The 25,252-nt window shown below is 41.6% G+C and overlaps 1 protein-coding gene across 1 annotated transcript in view; it reads left to right on the top strand.

Annotated features, from left to right (window-relative positions):
• LOC126293579 (melanization protease 1-like) overlaps positions 1-17,228 on the top strand; it is a 42,151-nt gene extending 24,923 nt beyond the window's left edge. Inside the window, exons 2-6 of the mRNA XM_049986854.1 lie at positions 4,235-4,396; positions 10,643-10,749; positions 13,757-13,933; positions 15,342-15,498; positions 15,604-17,228. Coding sequence (XP_049842811.1) covers positions 4,235-4,396; positions 10,643-10,749; positions 13,757-13,933; positions 15,342-15,498; positions 15,604-15,806 — 806 coding nt within the window. The 3' untranslated portion in view covers positions 15,807-17,228. The remainder of the gene's footprint in view (positions 1-4,234; positions 4,397-10,642; positions 10,750-13,756; positions 13,934-15,341; positions 15,499-15,603) is intronic.
• Positions 17,229-25,252: the final 8,024 nt, after the last annotated feature.

Here is a 25,252-nt window from a genome sequence, read left to right as displayed (position 1 = left end):
CTTCATTGCGGGTCATCCGCCCTGATGCCACCTACTCCGACCAAGGGCCCTCCCCACGGGCGCCACCCAGCCTCAGCAACGACCACCTGGCAGGATGGCCATTGCCGGGAGTCCCAATGCCCCAAGGAGATAGGCATCTACTCCTTGGCATACGTGGGGAGTTAACGGCGCTGGCATCAGCAGAGCGATCCCTGTGTAGTCAGGGGGCTACAACCAACAGGGTACATGGCGGCCCCACCACAACGGACTGGCTACCGTGCTGGATTTCAGGTGATGTAGTCCAATATCGTCATTGGCGCATAAAGCGACACAGCATAGCAGACTGCAATAAACTGCACCCAAGAACAAATCCACGCCCAAGAGATGGTAGGTGAGCGGGACTGCTAAGCGATGACGACAAACCTGGCTAGAGATGGTAATGGATGATGGACACATCGCTCCTTGTAAGGCGCCCTTCCCCAATCGGTTCGCTCTTCGGAAAATTTAGAAGGATGGAGGTCAAACCCGTTAGGGGACAATCTCACAAGGCCGAAATGTTTGAGACTCCTTTTAGTCGCCTCTTACGACGGGCAGGAATACCGTGGGCCTATTCTTACCCCCAAACCCACAGGGGGGGGGGGGGGGCTACATTATGCTCTGGGAAACATTCACATGGTCATCTGTGGATCCAGTGGAGCTCGTACAAGGCACCATGTTGTTGGAGCACAAACTTTCACTTTAAACTACATAGTTATGTACACACTCACTCGATGGGACTGTAGTGGCCCTACATAGAGATGATACCTGGTTGCTCATTGGTTAGTGACAGGTGACCTTGGGGGACATTGACTGTATAGGCATAAGATTATGTAATTTCTGAAACTACATAATGTTTCGAAAGTTGGCCAGGGAAGATTTTACTACACCGCATTTACTCTACAGTTTTACTATTACCTAGTTTATAAAAAAATGTTTCAGGGTAGTAAATCATAAAGTATATGGAACATTATTATTCATCCTCAGTCAGAAATCCCCTATCCACCAGTGTAGCCGAGACCGGTAATGCGCTGATTCCTGGACTCAGGTAGGTGTGCTGCACCCGGATCGAATTTGCCTGGTGGATTAACGACGAGGGCCGGTGTGTTGGCCAGCCCGGATGTGGTTTTTAGGCGGTTTTCCACACCGCGCTAGGTGAATACCAGGCTCATCCCCACATTCCGCCTCAGTTACATGGCTCTCACTGTTCCGTGGATTACACTAGGCACAGACAGTTGGGGTACACTAATTCCTTCCCGGGGGTATGGGATGGCGACATGAAGGGCATCTGGCCACCCCTGCAAATTAAAATGCCACATTGGATTAACCAGCAGACCCCACCGGTCGGGATTAATCCTTGGTAAGAGAGGGAGCCAGAAACCCCCTGTTTACATGTATGAAATCCATCTTGGAATAAATTTGTTATCACCCAAATTATTCAAAATTTCTGTCAGTGACTGAATTAATTAGTGAGAGGTGTTTCACTCAGAAAATAATATAGCAATAAAAATTGTCATAGTTTAAAATCTTGCAGGTGTTAAAGCAAAATAGGCAGTTGTGATTATGAGGGTCTGAACTTTTATTAATGTTAATCATTTCATGAGTTGATTCGTTTCAGATAATTAAAAATACGTTCTCAAAAAGTTGAGAATGTCTGCTTTTGAATGAGTGATAACAATACATCCTATGCTGCCCATTCCTGCAAAATGTTTTCTGGTTAAATGATGTTATAACCTCAGTCATATAATTATAAAGGCTCCTAGTAAAATCGATTGCATCATTAATAAGGAAGGTAAATATGAATAACCCTGAAAGAGTGGTTCGGTGTGGGGTGATGGAAAGGTGAAGTGGACTCCGGTAGTCATCGTGGGCTTGTGGACCACTGCCGCTGCGGCAGGGATGGAGCCTCTCCATAGTTTCTAGGCCACCGGTTAACATACAATACAACGTAAATATGAACAATTAAACTATAAATTTAAATGGAATTTTTCATAAACAACAATTTTATGTTACTGTACATATTACTTATTGAGTGTGCAGCTGCATTACACATAGAATGAAACAGCAAAGAAAAAGAAAAAAATGTTATTATTGGGAGCAGAATGTATAACAGATGGAGTAGTACCAGCACACTACAGCTTAATTTCCTGAAGGTAAGGAAGAGCCAGCAGATTTAAATTCATCTTGAGTGTATTTTCTTTTTTGTACAATATGTTAAACATTAGCTCCTGCATCCCTGCTTTGAGAAAGTGGAAGGCGAACAGCAGCATCAAAGTGGACATGATGCCAATGAATAAATAAGATAGTTCAGTACACACTGAGGCGACAGAAGTCATGTGATACCTGCCAATGTCATGTCGGAGCCCATTTTGCCCGGCATGGACCAGCAACTCCAGGTTACATGAACCCCACAATTTGCTGGAAGCCTCCTGTACAAATACTGAGTGATGATGCCTCTATAGCCATCCATAATTGCAGAAGTGTTGCCAGTGCAGGACTTCTTTATTGTATCCCATAAATATTCAATGGGATTCATGACTGGTGATCTGGGAGGCCAAACCATTTTCTCAAATTGTCCACTGTGTTCTTCAAATCAGTCATCAACAATTGTGGCATGGTGACATGATGCGTCATCAACATCCCTAAAAGTTCCATTGTTGTTTCGATACATAACATTCATGAATGGCTGCAAATTGTCTCCAAATAAACAAACATCCAGAGGATCCAGTCCATTGCATGTAAACACAGCAAACACCATTATGGAGGCACCACCAGCTTGGACAATGCGTTGTTAACAAGGTGAGTCCATTGCTGTGTGAGGTCTGTGCCACACTCGAACCGTATCATCAGTTCTTATCAACTGAAATCGAGATCCGTCTGATGTGACCACAGTTTTCCAGTCATCCAAGATCCAACAGACATGGCCACGAGCCCAGGAGATGAGCTGCAGGTGATGTTATGCTGTTAGCAAAGGCTCTCACATCAGTCATCTGCTGCCATAGCTCATTAACGCCAAATTTTGATGCACCATCCTAATGGACATGTTCGTCATACGTCCCACATTGATTACAGCGTTTGTTTCAAGCAGTGTTGCTTGTCTGTTAGCACTGACAACTCTACCCATACGCCACTGCTCATGGTCATCAAGTGAAGGCTGTCGGCCACTGTGTTGTCTGTGGTGAGAGGTAGTGCCTGAAATTTGGTATTATCAGCACATTCTTGACACTGTGGGTCTCAGAATATTTAATTTCCTAACAATTTCCAAAAGAGATTGCCCCTAGTCCCAACTACCATTCTGCATTAACGACTCTTGATTCCATCTGTGTGGGCATAATCAAGTCAAAAACCTTTTTGACATAGCGACTTGAGAATAAAAAATGACAACTCTGCCAACACACTGTCCTTTTATAACTTGTGTACGAGATACCACTGACATCACTATGTATATATACATATCACTATGCCATGACTTTTATCACTTCAGTGGATAATGAAAGGAGCTAATAAAAAGAGAATGCATAAACATGGAAACATGCAATAATAACAGAATGGGATAGTCAATAAAAGATAGTAATACAAGTGTTAGACTTCATGGTCCTCGTGGTGAATTGAACGATGACATAATGTTTCTGGAAATCAGCAGATGTTATCTTACTTGTGGCAAGGGGCTCAATTAATAGCCAACACTATTATTTCTTTTCCAATTTGAAGTGAGTTTAAAAACCATCAGTATTAGATCCCCATTTCACGAAAGGTCAGTACAGATAAATGATAGAGTAAGCTGTAATATTGTTTACTAAACCCGAGGAAGACAAGATTTATATTTCTGAAACATATGTACAACTTTTAATGTATGAAAGTAAAACACTATTACCCAACCTGTAATAATATTAAGTAAATGCCCATACTAACCTACTTGTGAATTATTTGTTCTCTGCTCGTGTACCACGCTGTTTTACTGAATCATGAGCATACTGTAAAATATTCTCTTCCCTGCACTTAAAAGTGATTACATAGTAGTAATGCGGAGATAGATGTAAAATTATGCTACCTGAAGATTCGCTTTATTTTGCCTACATTGCTTGAACTTGTCTGGTAAATAACAATTGTAAAATTTATGCCACCAAAAATTTGTTAGCTTAATGTTTCTCATGATACTTGCAAATACTAAAATAATGCAGAAAGTAAAATCAAATGTGTGTTAATAAAAATGTTACAGAATGTGTAAAACCAATTCCAAAAGACGAAACATATGTCCTTGATGGAAAGCCTTCACTGGCTGCAGAATTTCCATGGCATGTTGGAATATATTTACATGAAAATGATGGATATTTACAACTATGTGGTGGAACCCTTATAAAAAGAAAGTTGGTTCTAACTGGTGAGTTATTTACAAGTTAAATATTTGCTACAGTGTGTGTTACTTCAGGGTAATGTATTATGGATTGCATTACATAGTATCACCCAAGCTTCTCTGAAGACAGTAAATCTATAATTTGTTCACTCCCTCTTTACCCCTCTGAATACCTTAAATTTGTAACTCTTACTGTTTATTGCATCTTATTGTGTATATGCCTCTCATTTTGTTGTAGTATCCCTCTCTTATTCCGACAAACTTACCTGATTGTCGTGACATACCTTCATAAACTCCCAGTCTCCTCAAAGCTACAAAGATTAGAAGCAACAAAAAAAGAGCAAAGACGACCACCCACTATGTAGTTGAAGAGCTGAGCAGGAGAGAGGCATATAAACAAGCTCTAAAACATATTGCTCAGCTTTCTTGCAACTGACCTACAAATATCAAATATTGATTATGTGATCCATGACACTCTGTTATAGATATTCACTACAATTAAAGTTTCTCTACTTATGGCAGTGTACATGGAAAACTATTTACTGTACAGGTAGCCAACTTTATAGGAATACTGTTCAAACTTTGTGTTGGTGGATTTGCATTGTTAGTAGTGTTAGAGTCATGTCTTGCCATTAGATGCTGGTACTGGTATGGCAACGTTGGGTTGAAACAATTGCAGATATTCAGCACGGGGCTTTACTCATAAAGCGTTTTTACCAAAACAGCAGCAGTACTGCTGTTCTTTGTGAGTATCAATGTGCGAAAGGAATAGTCAGAGGCCCTCTTTCCACATCGAGTTGAAGAACATGATTCAGAAGTTTGAATTAACTGCCGAGAAGCCGACAGTGAATTGTGCCACAAATTGTTGAAGAGGTAACTGTTGCCATGGCTAAAAATGCCATCTCCTCGCGGAGCATGAGCTGAGCTGAACTTTCAATGGTCCACCATTCAAAAAGTGTTGCAGTCATGAGAAGGAATCCATACAAACTTCTCTTTACTAACCAACTTTTTTCGTTAGATGCACACATTTGAGTAGACTTTGCTCTTATGTTTCTTGCAGGAGTTAAGGACATGTGGCATTTGAACATTTTCTGGAGTGATGAAGCACACTTTACGCCCGCTGGGGCACTGAGCACTCTCACCTTCCACGTTTGGGAATCGTCTCCACCAACAAACATTCATGATGTTCCCCTGCATAGTGAACACATTATTGCAACTGGAGCCCCAAAGATGGACAGGCAGCGTGAATGTCAGACAAGTGCGTCAGTGTGCTGCACAGAGAAACTTATTGTTGAAATTTATATAACTTACATTTCAAGAAGAGTCATGTCTGACTACATACTACTTTCTCTTACATGAAGTTATTGTGTCCTTGGTCCAAAGACTGGTTTTATGCAGCTCCTTCCATGCTACTCCATGATATGGAAGCCTCTTTGTCTCCAAATGACTACTTCAAACTACATCAGTTTTAATCTGCTCTTACTGTATTCATCTCTTAGTGTTCCTTATAACGATATGTTTACGTAATGTGTATACATAAACATAAGGTTATAAATGTCCCCGCTCGTAGTCGCTAATTATAACAATATGTTTACTTTTGTGCTGCAACATATAGCTATAATCAGCGGTGGAAGTATATTTGCGAACGCCGACCGTGTGCGGCTGTTTCTTGTTGGATCGTCTGATCAGTCGGAAGTTGCATTGCAGAGGAGAGTAAATGCCTATTCAAAATATAATTATTTTTGGATAGCTCAACATGAATTTACTAAGGGACCATAGTTTATCATGCATTTACCAGTAGAACGTGGCGCGGAGAAAATATTTCACCGCATACAACTTCCGTCCGATTTCGACGAAATAATTCGTGACTGTGAACTCTCTATTTGGCAGAAATATAAAGAAAATTAAATAACTTCATGAAGGAGTGAGACATACATTCTATATTAAATAAATAGTCCATACACCAATTCCATTTAAATCTGAATTTATGACAATTAATAGATGAACTTACACTACAATGAAGAATTTTAACATGGATGCCGTTTTGACTGGCACTTCTCTTCTCGTAATGAAAATAATTCCTTTGACGTTTTCACATACACAATAAATCTACTGCTATGCAGTATTGCACTTTTAGTATTGCACTTTTAGTATTGCACTTTTACTTTACACTAAAATATTATTATTTTTAACGATAATAATACGGTGGCAAGACATGCATGTCCGGCACAAGTTACAAGAGACAAGAGAAGAATGAGTAACTGTTCATCGAGAATATCTCGTACATAAAAAAAAGAAAATGTGTAAAAGTGTTCTTCTTCTGTCCGTTTTCCGCGCCGCGGTTTTCAAAGTCAACAACTCACTGCATCTCTGACGGCGCTTCGACAATAAACAAGTTACGTCACAGGTCGTTCACCTTTTACATTCTCGCTACATTATTTGCTAACTGTAGCTGTTGCCGAGCGGCTAGTGAATGATTTAAAATGATAAGGCAATCACATAATGTTACATCCTCCACAATTTTTACTTCCAACACTTCCCTCCAATACTAAACCAATGATTCCTTGATGTCTCACAATGTATCCTATAACCAATCCCTTCTCTTAAGTCAAGATATGCCGTAAATTTTTCTCCCCAGATCTGTTCAGTACCTCATTAGTTATGCAATCTACCTATCTACGAGGTGCGTGCATAAAGTAAGGTCACCAAGAAACTGGAACCATGAAAAACGGTTTTACGTGGGATCTGGCAAGAATGGCGTGTAGCTTGGATCCCCCCCCCCCCCCTCCCCTTCAAATCATCACCAATCTCAGACTGCTGCCACACACAGTCTTGACTGGGCAGCTGTTTGCGATGGCTCTCTCGTAGTTTCTCTTGTAGGTGCCATTTACTTCCTTTTTTTTTTTTTTTTTTAGTGCCGAAGGCATTACCCCAATTAATATGCGTTGTCAGTTATGCAAAGTCTATGGGCCAAAGTGAATAGACATTGAAAACATGTGGAAGTGAGTCAGAGAGTTCAAGAACAAACATACAGACATCCACCATGGACAGAATTCTAGTTGGGTTTCGGTTTCGGCTGAAACAAATGCAAAAACGGAGACAGAAATGTTTGACTATTGGTGTAAAACGATTCATGAACTGTGTGAAAGGATGCCTGAAGTCCATCAGACTACAATTGACAAGATATTGGCTGAACATTTGCATTATCACAACATGTGTGTGAGGTCGATCCACAAAATGCTGACCAAAGACTGTAAATGGCAATGTGTTGAAGTGGCCCACAGATTCCTGGAGCACTATGCAGAACAGAGCAAGGAATTTTTGGGTTCAGTTGTCACGGGCTATGAAACCTGGGTACACTACACGAGACCTGAAACTAATGAAAACCCTTGTCAGTGGTGGAATTCGAATTGGTCAAAGCCATGAAAAAAATAGTGTCCACTGGCAAAGTGATGGCGAGGGTGTTCTGGGATAGAAAAGGTGTATTGTTGTGAGAATTTATAACTACTGACAGAACAATAAATGCTGTTCACTACCTGTGAGACTTTAAAACAACTGCATCGTGCCATTCCAAATTGGAGTAGGGGAATGCTGACAAAGAGAGTGTGTTTTCATTACGACAACTCTCATCGCCATATTACCAGTGCAACAGCCCATCTCTTGGCCCAGTTCTGATAGCGGATCCTCACCCCTCCAGTACAGACATAGTACCTAGTACCTCTGTTTCCGGAGTTGAAGTTACACCTTGGTGGAATGCATTTGCAGACAGATGATGATTTGGAAAACGAAGTTGAATGTTACCTGCACAGTATGGTAAGGGAGATCTGTGTATATGAAAAGGGCCACAGCACATGCAAATGTGCAATGACCACAACTGTAAATACACTCCTGGAAATTGAAATACGAACACCGTGAATTCATTGTCCCAGGAAGGGGAAACTTTATTGACACATTCCTGGGGTCACATACATCACATGATCACACTGACAGAACCACAGGCACATAGACACAGGCAACAGAGCATGCACAATGTCGGCACTAGTACAGTGTATATCCAGGCTGCTATTCTCCCATGGAGACGATAGTAGAGATGCTGGATGTAGTCCTGTGGAACGGCTTGCCATGCCATTTCCACCTGGCGCCTCAGTTGGACCAGCGTTCGTGCTGGACGTGCAGACCGCGTGACACGACGCTTCATCCAGTCCCAAACATGCTTAATGGGGGACAGATCCGGAGATCTTGCTGGCCAGGGTAGTTGACTTACACCTTCTAGAGCACGTTGGGTGGCACGGGATACATGCGGACGTGCGTTGTCCTGTTGGAACAGCAAGTTCCCTTGCCGGTCTAGGAATGGTAGAACGATGGGTTCGATGACGGTTTGGATGTACCGTGCACTATTCAGTGTCCCCTCGACGATCACCAGAGGTGTACGGCCAGTGTAAGAGATCGCTCCCCACACCATGATGCCGGGTGTTGGCCCCGTGTGCCTCGGTCGTATGCAGTCCTGATTGTGGCGCTCACCTGGCGCCAAACACGCATACGACCATCATTGGCACCAAGGCAGAAGCGACTCTCATCGCTGAAGACGACACGTCTCCATTCGTCCCTCCATTCACGCCTGTCGCGACACCACTGGAGGCGGGCTGCACGATGTTGGGGCGTGAGCGGAAGACGGCCTAACGGTGTGCGGGACCGTAGCCCAGCTTCATGGAGACGGTTGCGAATGGTCCTCGCCGATACCCCAGGAGCAACAGTGTCCCTAATTTGCTGGGAAGTGGCGGTGTGGTCCCCTACGACACTGCGTAGGATCCTACGGTCTTGGCGTGCATCCGTGCGTCGCTGCGGTCCGGTCCCAGGTCGACGGGCACGTGCACCTTCCGCCGACCACTGGCGACAACATCGATGTACTGTGGAGACCTCACGTCCCACGTGTTGAGCAATTCGGCGGTACGTCCACCCGGCCTCCCGCATGCCCACTATACGCCCTCGCTCAAAGTCCGTCAACTGCACATACGGTTCACGCCCACGCTGTCGCGGCATGCTACCAGTGTTAAAGACTGCGATGGAGCTCCGTATGCCACGGCAAACTGGCTGACACTGACGGCGGCGGTGCACAAGTGCTGCGCAGCTATCGCCATTCGACGGCCAACACCGCGGTTCCTGGTGTGTCCGCTGTGCCGTGCGTGTGATCATTGCTTGCACAGCCCTCTCGCAATGTCCGGAGCAAGTATGGTGGGTCTGACACACCGGTGTCAATGTGTTCTTTTTTCCATTTCCAGGAGTGTACATCAAAAAATATCTTTTCATCAACATGACATTCATTGCCAATAAACTTGTTTTCTATGTGAAAAAAGTTGCAGATCTTATTTTATAGATATGTCTCATAATCTTCATCTATTTTCTTTAGCACTGACTTTCAAAATCTTCTATTCTCTCCTCTTCTGAACTGATCATCATCCATGTTTCAATTCCATACAAGGCTAGCTCCACTATGGGTAAGTATCTTCAGAAAAGAAGTTCTAACATTTAAACTTATGAATCTTCCTGGCAGATTAAAACTGTGTGCTGGACCGAGACTCGAACTAGGGACCTTTTGCCTTTCGTGGGCAAGTGCTCTACCATCTGAGCTACCCAAGCACGACTCACGCCCCGTTCTCACAGCTTTACTTGTGCCAGTACCTCGTCTCCTACCTTCCAAACTGTACAGAAGCTCTTCTGCGAAAGGCGAAAGGTCCCGAGTTCGAGTCTCGGTCTGACACACAGTTTTAATCTGCCAGGAAGTTTCGTATCAGCGCTCACTCCGCTGCTAGGTGAAAATCCCATTCTGGATTTAAACTTATGTTTGATCTTAACAGATTTCTCTTCTTCAGAAATGCTTTTCTTTCTAATGACAGTATACAATGTAGATTCTATCTGCTTTTGCCATTATCAGTTATATTTTCTGCCAAATATCAAAACTCATCTACAACTTTTAGCATCTCATTTCCTAATCTAATTCCCTCAGCATTACATGATTTAATTTGACTACATTCCATTACCCTTGTTTTCTTTTTGTTGATGTCCTCTAATAATGTCCTTTGAAGACAATGTCCATTCTTTCAACTTCTCTCCTAAGTTCTTTGTTGTCTGTCAGAATTACAATGGCATCAGCACTGGTTTCTTGTAACAATGATAGTAATATAGATAATAATAATAAAATAGTAGCAGATTATAGGTTTTCAATGTTAGGTTATCTCACAAAAGTTGTGTAACTAAAGGATATTGTTTTTACAGCTGCTCAGTGCCTTCGAAAATCAAATAATCCTAAGGATTACGTGATTGTAGCGGGCAAATACCACAGAGGCTGGGATATAAAGGATCCAACAGAACAACAACTTGAAGTGAGTAGAAGTTCAGTATATATTTGTCTTCAGTATAGAAAGTATATTCTGAAGCGGAATGTTATCACAGGTGTCACATACTGCTTACTTAAAAAATGTTGGATGATGCAGTTTCTGAGATGAATGTATATAAAAAAAATTGTGAACACAATGAGATGTTGTTTTTCAGGTTCTGTACCTCAGTCGGTAAAAACAGTACCCTTATAGGACCACTGTTTCTCTATCTGTCTGCCTGACTGTTAAAAGCCCTTTTTCTCAGGGATGGCTAGACAAATATTGTTGAAATTTATCATGTATTAAGGTCTACAGTCCCTTCGTGGTGTCAAAATTGAGCTTCTAAGCCAATGCAATCAAAAGATATGGGAATAATGTCACATATTTTGATAGTCGCAAACGCTCTCATGAAAACCTATGGCGTATTTCCGTTGGTCTAGAATCATGAAATTCGGCTAGAAGCAAGGTTTCGCCGGAAAAGTACAGGAAAAAATCCAAAAATTGTTATCTGCAACTGTACAACATAAAAAATAATTTTTTGCTATTACAAACTTACGTCGCATTCATATTCTGTCTAAAATCTCAGGCACTACTGTAGGGATTTTTATATGGTTTTCACTGATGGGTAGAGTGATTCATGAGAAACATTTGTATATATAACATATACAAATATTTCGTGCTAATTGGCTGAGCTATGATGAAGTCCCCTGCCGCTGTGAAAATTATGCCTTTGCTTTCTAGTGATGATAGGTGTAAGGCTGTCTGACTACTGTGCCACACCAGCGCTCATTGTAGATGCTAACTGTCTCTGACAGCCTATGCCTATGACACGTACAGCATCTGTAATGTTTCAGAGTGAAGTAATACAGGTAACTGATGCTGCATTGCAATTCCATTGTTTGGAATGAGTTTCCAACATCCCGTATATAATCCACTGAAGCATTCCACACAGCAATTTGATACCTGCGTAACAATAATAGGCCTATTGCTGGCTGAACCATTTTCTTCCCTGGAGACTTCTGTCAAATCTTACTGGTAACTGCACAGGGATGAAAGCAGACGAAGTCAGAGCATCTGCAATTACCAATTAGTATAGCGTGTTAATATAACTTCAAAATAAAATTAATGAAAAATAGTGACAGAAAATGTGAAATTAAAAGATTCAGGCTTAAGATTAAACATTGTTGAATGTCTTGGGATTCCTGGGACCGTTATTTTTCCAGTATAAATGTTTATAATAGGCAAAAATTGCCATGTTTCTCAATTCCCATGATGGATAGAACTATCTACAAGATGTACGTAATTAAATTTGTATGGAACACTCAGAGCGGAAGTCCTACTCAGATTTGTACGGTGTTTGCTTTTTTTTAACATTCTCGCAGGCAAAGATGATAACAGCCTTGGAAATAAAGCCACTCACACATGTTCCTGCTCCAATTAATAAATGGTTTGAAGCTAATTCACTGTCATTAAACTTTGAAAATACATACTATATGCAGTTCAGTACCTGTACAATATTTCCTTCCAGCATATGTTATAACATATGAAGACATGCAGAATGAATTTCTGGGATTAAAAAAGTCTGCATCTGCAGTGAGAATTATGTCAGATACAGGAGATATAAATATAAAAAAGGCTTGCATACTTTGATTTCTTTCATTCTGTTATGTCATACAGGATCATATTCTGGGGTAACTTGTCAAACTGAGCAAGAGTTTTAGCATGCAAAAGTGTGTAGTAAGATTCAAGACCATCATGTAGAAACCTACTCAAGGAACTTTGTATTGTAACTTCTAACCACTGGTTCTCAGTATATTTATTCCTTAATGAAATTTGTTGAAAGTAACATCTCTATTTCCAACCAATAGATAAATACATGAAACTTCCTGGCACATTAAAAGTGTGTGTCAGACCAAGACTCGCACTCGGGACCTTTGGCTTTCACGGGCAAGTGCTCCACCAACTGAGCTACCCAAGCACGACTCACTCCCCGTCCTCACAGCTTTACTTCTGCCAGTATCTCGTCCCCTACTAAACAAAGTTTGGAAGGTAGGGGAAGAGATACTGGCAGAAGCTGTGAGGACGGATTGGACTTGTTCCCTGTACTGAGAGCCGCACTCTCAGGATGTCCTTCCAAACCAATGCTGAGATGGGGCATTGCGACAATTACTTGCATCGCTGGACACCAAGTTTTACCAAAGTGGTTTCTTTGAACTGATTGCAAGCTAAGACAAATGTCTCACTGTCAGTGGAAACTATGTTGAAAAAAAGTGTCAGATGTATAGTTCACGATGCCATGGCGTATTTGTTTTTAGTACAAAGTATTCATGTAAAAGCAATGTAAAAGTAAAAGCGACACACTACTTAACATTTGAACTAATAGTTCATTATCAGGTAGGAGAGATGGATATGTTTGGCAGGATGAAAAATGAAGGGCAAGCCTCCCAATAAGGAGGAGCTGTGTGTGGTGATGGGGGAGGTGCTGGAGGGAGTAGGTTCAAGATGAGTAGATATGTAATCACTCTGCTAGCAGAGTGATAAGGAAAGAATGAGAAGGAAAGATAGATTAAGGGGAAGAGGGAGATGAATTTTTTTCTAACTTAATTCTCAGTCACACTATTCTCTCTCTTTCTCCTAATCTATCATTACTTGTCAATCTATACTTCTCAGCTCTGGACTTAAGCTGACAGAGTGCTTAGCAAGGTAGCATGTCTGACCTGCTCTCTCCGACACCTCCCCTTTCACTTTTGTTGGCCCTCGTCCTCGGTATATGTGAATGATTTTCCCCTCCTTTTTAACTGTGCACAACCTATGCTTCTCTTCAAGGGAGAAACTGCTAGTTCTGAAAGCTGGGAAGTGTGCCCCTTTCACTTTTATATTTGTCTGTCGGTGGTACTGTACATATGAACAGCTTGAAAGTAAGTACTTGACATCAAACCTGTCTCATGATTTGTTAGCTTACTCAACTGCATTCTTCTTCGATACAATTCTGTAATATGTGTTCAATTTGCAGGTGGAGTCAATTGTGATTCATGATATGTATAGAGGACCTTCACGAAATTATGCAGATGATATAGCTATAATAGTTCTGAAAAATGAAATAACAATCTCAGACTTTGTGAGACCAGTTAGTCTAGATCTTGAAAGTAAATATGAGAGAGAACAACTGTCTTCTGGGAGTTTTGGCTCTGTGAGTATATGTTTCTATTGATTTCAGACTTTTTTTTAACATGCTTTATTTCCTTTCCATTAGTTTGTATACAAATGTTTCTTTGATAATACTACACTTAAAACTGTACAAGTACTAAACTTTAAACTAAAAGTGTCTTCAGGCATACATCCAAATTCACCACTGCATGAGTATGTATATGCAACACACTTTTTTCTAGAAATTCATACATTTGTTCGGTTTTGTTGATAATGTACTCATCTTTTGGGACATTATTTATTATTTTTATCTTCTGTGATGTTTTATCTTCATGTATGTATACTGATCACTGCATCAGAACATTTCTTTAAAATGGTGCTCGAACACTGAGCATTTAACATAAAAGGGATGTGCGTAATTTGAAATTGCTGAAAAAATAACACTTGTGGCATGACTGACACACAAAAAGATAAAATGAGAATGAAAACGACATCTTGGTCACTGAGACATAATGAAGTACCTGGGATAGGGCACAGTTTGCAGAGGTCAGTTTACGAGTTGATCTCAACTCTGTTTCAGCTGAAAATAGGGCAAATGTGGTAAGAATTATCTTTTTGGAAGATGTGGGACTTCCGTTCCTAAGCTATTATGGAGAAGTTTTAATGTGTTTACCACTGAAAAAGTTACAGATTTTACATTGTTCATAACTAGATGTGACTGGGTAGGTGAATGTAAATGGAAGAAAATGGTTCTAATCTAAAATGACAATTTTGCTTTTAATTCCTTTTCCACATCTGTCTCAGTCTATTTTAGCATGGGCGCTAATAAACTCGCTTTTGAGTACTCTAGAGAAACACATGCATACTGCATGACATGTGCACACACACACACACACACACACACACACACACACACACACACACACACACACACACACCTTTTCGATTGAGGTTTTCTGTGGTCTACTTTGATGAAAAATGCCCTGATGGTTCCTATGAAAGTGGCAGAACCCCTTTCCTGTCTCATCATATGTCAATCTGAGATCTGGCTCACTCCATAAAGATGTCATCATTGATCGGATGTGGAACATTAACATTTCTTCTCTTCTTCTTAATCTTAGATTTACAGTATCTTACATAACAGAATGACTGGACAACATCCCCACATTCGTAATCATTGCTGTTGAGACGCGTAGCCACTGGAACTGCACTGAGCACTCAAGCCAAATATGTTCGTAGGTGTTCACTTCCGTTTTGTTCGGGTAAACTAATTGCCTGAATTGTTGATGCACATTTGTAAGTTTTTATCTTAAGTTTGGGTGACTTGTCTGATACTGCACATCATTTATGTGAAAGGTTTGTTTTAATCTATTGTTAGTTATTCAAGAAATAAGTCATTCTTGAAAGGGTGATACAAATATAATAAAATCTCTGTCATCTGTCATTTTAAGATTGCCCACTGGGAGTACAATGAAAGTCCAGAACCAAATGACGTACTGCTAGTGACCAAATTGACATTTATCGAGTTCAGCCAATGTTACGAGCTACTTCCCCAGTCTGTAAGACCTTTATTTGCTTCTGACAAATTCTGTGCAGGATTTGGAAATGGTGAGTATTTAAGCAATGTTCCATAAATAAAATGCATATGAATCTGCAGTTCAAGGAAGTTACCACTCTCTGTTGTTTCCTTTAAATAAATGGTGGTCTTTACAGGTACTGCAGTTTGCGCAGGTGATGCCGGTGGTGGCCTGTTGTTTGAGCATAAGGTAACAGCCACAACAAAACAGTGGTTCATTCAGGGAATAGCAAGTTTAGGTCCATCAAGAGGAGTGAAACCGTGTTCCGGTTACCCGGTTCTTTTCACGAGAGTGAACAGTCATCGGAACTGGCTCGAGACATACTATGACAAATATTAAAAAAGAACAGTACATTATGAAACATGTACTATAATTAGACATGTAAGAACTTTATTCTGGATTCCACTCAATGTAAATAAGCTTGTGAGTGTTTGATTAGGAGGGGCGAGGGCTTTTAAGCTATAATAAAGTGTCTTCCTAGAAAATCCAATACATTTGTAATGCATAGAAGAGAAGCTTCTTCTTTCTTTGCAGAACCGAAGTGTCCCTCAAATGTAATTTACGTTGTGAAATAATTTCATGTATTTGTATCTTTGTGGAACATATTAATTGAAGTAACAATTTACATGTAATGTCTGAATGAACGTACTGGGTGATCAAGAAGTCAGTATAAATTTGAAAACTTAATAAATCACGGAATAAAGTAGATAGAGAGGTACAAACTGACACACATGCTTGGAATGACATGGGGTTTTATTAGAACAAAAAAAAAGTTCAAAAAATGTCCGACAGATGGCGTTTCATCTGATCAGAATAGCAATAATTAGCATAAAAAAAGTAAGACAAAGCAAAGATGATGGTCTTTACAGGAAATGCTCAATATGTCCACCATCATTCCTCAACAATAGCTGTAGTCGAGGAATAATGTTGTGAACAACACTGTAAAGCATGTCCGGAGTTACGGTGAGGCATTAGCGTCGAATGTTGTCTTTCAGCATCCCTAGAGATGTCGGTCGATCACGATACACTTGCGACTTCAGGTAACCCCAAAGCCAATAATGGCACGGACTGATGTCTAGGGACCTAGGAGGCCAAGCATGACGAAAGTTGTGGCTGAGCACACGATCGTCACCAAACGACGCGCGCAAGAGATCTTTCACGCGTCCAGCAATATGGGGTGGAGCGCCATCCTGCATAAACATCGTACGTTCCAGCAGGTGTTTATCAGCCTGGCTGGGGATGATGCGATTCTGTAACATATCGGCGTACCTACCACCCGTCACGGTAGCAGTTTTGCTGTCCAGCGCCATCTGTCGGATATTTTGTGAACTTTGTTTTTTTTGTTCTAATAAAACCCTACGTCATTCCAAGCATGTGTGTCAATTTTTACCTCTCTATCTACATTATTCCGTGGTTTATTAAATTTTCAGATTATACTGCCTTTTTGGTCACCCCGGTACTTGTGACACTTATTTGTAGAAGAATACACAATATAAATTTACAAAATGGTTCTAAAATGTTGAATATTTTGCTGATATCATACCTGTTACAGAGTTATTACTACATGATATCTGACAAGTTTTAAAATACTGTATATAATTACGATATGGTGGTCACTGCCTCTAAAGGTGGCTTAGACATAGTGTCAACACGCCTGGGTATACAAGACAACAGTTCATTCCTTCATTTAAAAGCAAATAAGGTGAGTTTGCTATTGATATAATAATGAGCAATAAAGTTAAGTGCTGTGTTTTACTACAATTAATGTTCTGCTTTTAAAATTTTTGGGGTGATTTCTTTGTGTGACAAGTGTAGGCCGCAGATTTGCAGAAAAAATATACAGGGTGGTCCATTGATAGTGACCGCTCCAAATATCTCACGAAATAAGCATCAAACGAATAAACTACAAAGAACGAAACTCGTCTAGCTTGAAGGGGGAAACCAAATGGCGCTGCCATTGGTCAAACGGATATCAACTGCGTTTTTTAAAAATAGGAATCCCCATTTTGTATTACATATTCGTGTAGTACGTAAAGAAATATGAAAGTTTTAGTTGGAACACTTTTTTCGCTTTGTGATAGATGGCGCTGAAATAGTCACAAACGTATAAGTACGTGGTACCACGTAACATTCCGTCAGTGCGGACGGTATTTGCTTCGTGATACATTAACCGTGTTGATATGGACCGTTTACCAGCTGTGGAAAAGGTCGATATCATGTTGATATACGGCTATTGTGATCAAAATGCCCAACGGGCGTGTGCTATGTATGCTGCTCGGTATCCTGGACGACATCATCCACGTGACCGGACCGTTCGCCGGATAGTTACGTTATTTAAGGAAACAGGAAGTGTTCAGTCACATGTGAAACGTGAACCACGACCTGCAACAAATGGTGATGCCCAAGTAGGTGTTTTAGCTGCTGTCGCGGCTAATCCGCACATCAGTAGCAGACAAATTGCGCGAGAATCGGGAATCCCAAAAACGTGGGTGTTGAGAACGCTAAATCAACATCGACTGCACCCGTACCATATTTCTATGCACCAGGAATTGCATGGCGACGACTTTGAACGTCGTGTACAGTTCTGCCACTGGGCACAAGAGAAATTAAGGGACGATGACAGATTCTTTGCACGCGTTCTATTTAGCGACGAAGCGTCATTCACCAACTGCGCTAACGAAAACCGGCATAATATTCACTATTGGGCAACGGAAAATCCACGATGGCTGCGACAAGAGGAACATCAGCGACCTTGGCGGGTTAATGTATGGTGCGGCATTACGGGAGGAAGGATAAATGGCCCCCATTTTATCGATGGCTATCTAAATGGTGCAATGTATGCTGATTCCCTATGTAATGTTCTACCGATGTTATTACAAGTTTTCACTGCATGACAGAATGGCTATGTATTTCCAACATGATGGATGTCCGTGTGCGGTTGAAGCGGTATTGAATAGCATATTTCATGAAAGGTGGATTGGTCGTCGAAGCACCATACCATGGCCCGCACGTTCACCGGATCTGACGTCCCCGGAAAGTTGAAGGATATTTGCTATCGTGATCCACCGACAACGCCTGACAACATGCGTCAGCGCATTGTCAATGCATGTGCAAACATTACGGAAGGCGAACTACTCGCTGTTCAGAGGAATGTCGTTACACGTATTGCCAAAAGCATTGACGTTGACGGACATCATTTTGAGCATTTATGGCATTAATGTGGTATTTACAGGTAATCACGCGTTCTCATAAATGATAAGTTCACAAAGGTACATGTATCACATTGGAACAACCGAAATAAAATGTTGAAACTTACCTACGTTCTGTATTTTAATTTAAGAAACCTACCTGTTACCAACTGTTCGTCTAAAATTGTGAGCCATATGTCTGTGACTGTTACAGCGCCATCTATCACAAAGCGAAAAAAGTGGTCCAACTAAAACGTTCATATTTCTTTAGGTACAACACGAATAAAATAATGAGGGTTCCTATTTAAAAAAAAAACGCAGTTGATATCCGTTTGACCTATGGCAGCGCCATCTATCGGGCCAATCATAGCGCCATCTGGTTTCCCCCTTCAAGCTAGACGAGTTTCGTTCTTTGTTTTTTCGTTTGACGCTTATTTCGTTAGATATTTGGCCTGGTCACGATCAATGGACCACCCTGTATATCTAAATTATTCAAAGCTGTCTGTCATTTTCCGTGACACAGGCTGGGTGGCCAGAACTACCATCGACTGGTCGCCACTGCCACAATACAAGTCAAACCTACAACAAACACCCATGAATTGGAATTTTACTTTGCCTATGTGGTGTATAGGTGCAAAACCACGCTGCTTTCTGAGAATAAAGTCGAAAATGGTCCATACACATGTGCAGTGTTTCCGAATTACAACTAATTACTTCCATCAGTCTGGTTTGCAATTAATTACTCCCTTCATTTAAAGTTGTAAGTGAATTTTTAAATAAATGGCAGTAGGCTGCAGTCTGAGTAATGGCAAAGACAGAATTATTACTTACATTACATTTTAACGTCCACTTAATTACCGTTCATTCACTTTTTATTTACTATCTCTCGAAATATTTATCAATACCTAGTGTTATTTTCTCTTCAAAATCTCAACACAAAACCCTCTCTCATGACAATAAGCTCACAGATCGTTTTCCATTATTATTATTCCAGAACAAGACAGAACATTGCAACCTCATATCACGATAATTAATTATTAAAATAATTGTTACTTGCTTACTTACTTGGGTAGATCACGTAACTAATGAGGAGGTATTGAATAGAACTGGGGAGAAGGGTTTTTGACACAACTTGACAAGAAGAAGGGACCAGTTGGTAGGACATGTTCTGAGGCATCAAGGGATCACAAATTTAGCATTGGAGGGCAAGAGATGAATACACTACGCAAATTCAGAAGGATGTAGGTTGCAGTAGGTACAGGGAGATGTAGAAGCTTGCACAGGATAGGGTAGCATGGAGAGCTGCATCAAAACAGTCTCAGGATTGAAGACCACAACAACAACATCCCCTTGAAATCAAAGAATAATTAGAATTATGTTTTTTTTTGCTTCATTGAGTTTTGATTCCCCATGAAGGGGGCGGGCTGCAGCAGCTTAGTATGCCGCTCTTCAGCCTACAGACTTTGTTTTAAAAAGGTGAAGATGATCAATAATAAAAGCAGGAGATAAAATTGGTGACTTAAATGGTAAAACGGCGGAAAATTGTGGAACTTAAAACATAAAACAAAGGGTTGATAATGTTAATAAAATACACAGGGAGCAGACAGGTAAAATAATAGACAGACAATTAAAAAACATGGCGACAGTTTGCAAGAGGTATAAAGTTCACACACAGTGACAGCATGATTTCAGTTCGCAGCACTTTGGAAAGATGAACAACACTGAACACTCACTTGAACACTGCACTTAAAAGTTGGCAGAGATATGACATACCACAGCTGAGGGAGGGCAGATAGGGGGAACTGGGACAGATGATGGAAGAAAAGGGGAGGAAGGAGAGGAAAAAACGAAATGGGGGAGAGGGGGGAAGGAGCCGATGGAAGACAAGGACTCATGAGAAAGGGGAGGGGGGCTGGGCAGACGTGACAGGGTGTGGGGAAAGGCAGAGGAGGGGGCGAGAAGGGAGGCAGAGAGAGGTTAGGTGGGGAGAAAACAGGATGGAAGGGGGGAAGAGGGAGCCCGGGGAAAGGAGAGAGGAGAGGAGGGGGAGGTGAGGGAGTTGATAGGAGGGATAAATGGAGGGAGAGAGGGCATCATCCGGGATGGGGAGTTAACGAAGTCACCTTGGGGAAGGAGATGAAGGGTGTAGAGATGGAAGGTAGGGGGGACACAACAGTGGAGGCGTGGCAGGGGGTGGGGCTTGGAGAGGAGAGGAGCAAGCAGTAGGTAAAGGGGATCGACGCGGCGGGAGATGTAGAGTATGTAGATATGTTCGAGGAATAGGAGCAGATGGGGGAAAGGAATGAGGTCGTAGAGGATCCGCGTGGGGGACGGGAGGCATATACAGAAGGCGAGGAGGAGTGCATGACGCTCAAGGATCTGGAGGGACGTATAGAATTTGGGGGGTGGGGATATCCAGGCGGGACTCGCATAATAGAGAACTCAAAATCTCAACACAAAACCCTTTTATCATTCATGTCCATAAGCTTACAGATCGTTTTTCATTATTATTCCAGAACATGGCAGAACATTTCAACCTCATATCATGATAGTAAATTATTAAAATAATCGTTACTTACTTAAAAACAAAGAATAATTAGGCTTTTTTTTTAAATTCACAAGGTATTTTTTAAAACTGTAACATACCGCTTTACATCTACATCTACATCTACATCTACATGACTACTCTGCAATTCACATTTAAGTGCTTGGCAGAGGGTTCATCGAACCACAATCATACTATCTCTCTACTATTCCACTCCCGAACAGCGAGCGGGAAAAACGAACACCTAAACCTTTCTGTTCGAGCTCTGATTTCTCTTATTTTATTTTGATGATCATTCCTACCTATGTAGGTTGGGCTCAACAAAATATTTTCGCATTCGGAAGAGAAAGTTGGTGACTGAAATTTCGTAAAAAGCTCTCGCCGCGACGAAAAACGTCTATGCTGTAATGACTTCCATCCCAACTCGTGTATCATATCTGCCACACTCTCTCCTCTATAACGCGATAATACAAAACGAGCTGCCCTTCTTTGCACCCTCTCGATGTCCTCCGTCAATCCCACCTGGTAAGGATCCCACACCGCGCAGCAATATTCTAACAGAGGACGAACGAGTGTAGTGTAAGCTGTCTCTTTAGTGGACTTGTTGCATCTTCTAAGTGTCCTGCCAATGAAACGCAACCTTTGGCTCGCCTTCCCGACAATATTATCTATGTGGTCCTTCCAACTGAAGTTGTTCGTAATTTTAACACCCAGGTACTTAGTTGAATTGACAGCCTTGAGAATTGTACTATTTATCGAGTAATCGAATTCCAACGGATTTCTTTTGGAACTCATGTGGATCATCTCACACTTTTCGTTATTTAGCGTCAACTGCCACCTGACACACCATACAGCAATCTTTTCTAAATCGCTTTGCAGCTGATACTGGTCTTCGGATGACCTTACTAGACGGTAAATTACAGCATCATCTGCGAACAACCTAAGAGAACTGCTCAGATTGTCACCCAGGTCATTTATATAGATCAGGAACAGTAGAGGTCCCAGGACGCTTCCCTGGGGAACACCTGATATCACTTCAGTTTTACTCGATGATTTGCCGTCTATTACTACAAACTGCGACCTTCCTGACAGGAAATCACGAATCCAGTCGCACAACTGAGACGATACCCCATAGCTCCGCAGCTTGATTAGAAGTCGCTTGTGAGGAACGGTGCCAAAAGCTTTCCGGAAATCTAGAAATACGGAATCAACTTGAGATCCCCTGTCGATAGCGGCCATTACATCGTGCGAATAAAGAGCTAGCTGCGTTGCACAAGAGCGATGTTTTCTGAAGCCATGCTGATTACGTGTCAGTAGATCGTTCCCTTCGAGGTGATTCATAATGTTTGAATACAGTATATGCTCCAAAACCCTACTGCAAACCGACGTCAATGATATAGGTCTGTAGTTAAATGGATTACTCCTACTACCCTTCTTGAACACTGGTGCGACCTGCGCAATTTTCCAATCTGTAGGTACAGATCTATCGGTGAGCGAGCGGTTGTATATGAGTGCTAAGTAGGGAGCTATAGTATCAGCGTAATCTGAAAGGAACCTAATCGGTATACAATCTGGACCTGAAGACTTGCCCGTATCAAGCGATTTGAGTTGCTTCGCAACCCCTAAGGTATCTACTTCTAAGAAACTCATGCTAGCAGATGTTCGTGTTTCAAATTCTGGAATATTCCATTCGTCTTCCCTGGTGAAGGAATTTCGGAAAACTGCGTTCAATAACTCCGCTTTAGCGGCGCAGTCGTCGATAACAGTATCATCGGCACTGCGCAGCGAAGGTATTGACTGCGTCTTGCCGCTTGTGTACTTTACATACGACCAGAATTTCTTCGGATTTTCTACCAAATTTCGAGACAATGTTTCGTTGTGGAACCTATTAAAGGCATCTCGCATCGAAGTACGTGCCAAATTTCGCGCGTCTGTAAATTTTAGCCCATCTTCAGGATTTCGCGTTCTTCTGAACTTCGCATGATTTTTCCGTTGCCTCTGCAACAGCGTTCGGACCTTTTTTGTGTACCACGGGGGATCCGTTCCATCTCTTACCAATTTATGAGGTATGAATATCTCAATTGCTGTTGCTACTATATCTTTGAATTTGAAAATCTATTTACTCGTTTCAGCTTTTATGACACTCACTCATAGATGACACTCTCGTCGGCAGTTCATGTTCTCTCTGCCTAGAATGCCTTATCCCCAGACATGGCAATACTCCTGTCTGATACAGATCGTCTTTCTTTCTCCATTGCATGTTGTAAACATGGAGTGTCATTTGGAAAATAATATCCCCCTCCCATCTGTTCCTACGTAGTTCTCTTGAAACATTTACTTAAATTACATATCATTTGAATGCTGTAAAGAAATTATCTGCACTTTGAATGGGCAAAAACACGCAGCTTGTGACGGAAATTCGCCTGAAAACACATACACCAATGTGTTACCTCACAAGTGTTGTTCCAGTTCGCCGTTGTACAGATTTAGGAACAACTTCCACTCCATCTATTTTTTTTGTTTTTGCTAGTTATTTTTTATGTAGTTCTTTGGAGAATTTCCTTTGGGGGCCAAACATAAATATTTAATCCTCTTTGTTGACAGTAATTTAAGACAGTAATTTTCGTCACATTCACAAGCCATAACAAGTACGTATTTACCCCTCCCGGGAAAGCTGAGCATCTTTAACGGCCAAACTTCTGGATCAAGAAAGACGGGGGGGGGGGGGGGGGGGGGGGGGGAAGGTTGACACACGCCAGTCCCAGGTCGATGCCACCTCATATTAACCATGGGGGGGAGGATGGAAGGAAGAATAGGTTTAGCGTCCTGTGAACATCGAGGTCATTAGAGACTGAGCACAAGCTCGGATTGCGTCAAGTATGGGGAAGGAAATTGGCTGTGCCCTTTGAAAGGAACCATCCTGTCATTTGCCTGGATCGATTTTGTGGAAATCACGGAAAACCTAAATCTGGATGGCCGGACACAGATTTGAACTGTCGTCCTCCCGTATGCGAGTCCGGTAACCACTGCACCACGTTGCTCAGTAATAACTAAGCCAGTGTAGTGGGCAGCCTGGAAGTGCTTTTAAGTGGCTTTCCACATCCTCTAGGTACATACCAGGTAGGTTCCATATCCCACCTCAATTACCTGATGTGCATACACTTTAAATTAGATTGTCGCATTTGAACACCCAGAGTACACTGGATGCTGACACAAAGGGTACTCAGATTCGCCTGCACCTTCCCTATGCAGAAGGGGTTCGAGTACCTTAAAAATACCTTTCCAAGTGGTAACCCCATCACAATATTAGCCTAAATACAGGCATGGTGATACTATGCTAAGCTGGAAAAACCACATACCAGCCCTGACAAAGCATCTGCTGGACACAGGGTGCAGGACAGAAATGAAGATATAATTACTTTTTAGCCATAACAGCTTACCCCGAAGGGCATCTTAAGGACACACAAACGTAACCCAGTATTATTACCAGCTGTTAATGAAGGCAGCAGAGGATCAAGTAGGTAAAAAGACAAGGGCTAGTAGAAATGCTTGGGTAACAGAAGAAATATTTAATTTAATTGATGAAAGGAGAAAATATAAAAATGCAGTAAATGAAGCAGGCAAAAAGGAATACAAACGTCTCAAAAATGACATCGACAGGAAGTGCAAAATGGCTAAGCAGAGATGGCTAGAGGACAAATGTAAGGATGTAGAAGCTTATCTCACTAGGGCTAAGATAGATACTGCCTACAGGAAAATTAAAGAGACCTTTGGAGAAAAGTGGACCACTTGTATGAATATTAAGAGCTCAGATGGAAACCCAGTTCTAACCAAAGAAGGGAAAGCAGAAAGGTGGAAGGAGTATATAGAGGGTCTATACAAGGGCGATGTACTTGAGGACAATATTATGGAAATGGAAGAGGATGTAGATGAAGATGAAATGGGAGATACGATACTGCGTGAAGAGTTTGACAGAGCACTGAAAGACCTGAGTCGAAACAAGGCCCCCGGAGTCGACAACATTCCATTGGAACTACTGACGGCCTTGGGAG

Source organism: Schistocerca gregaria, chromosome 10, assembly GCF_023897955.1.
Source record: "Schistocerca gregaria isolate iqSchGreg1 chromosome 10, iqSchGreg1.2, whole genome shotgun sequence".
In the NCBI taxonomy this organism is placed as follows: domain Eukaryota; kingdom Metazoa; phylum Arthropoda; class Insecta; order Orthoptera; family Acrididae; genus Schistocerca; species Schistocerca gregaria.
This window is presented reverse-complemented; position numbering and strand designations above follow the sequence as displayed.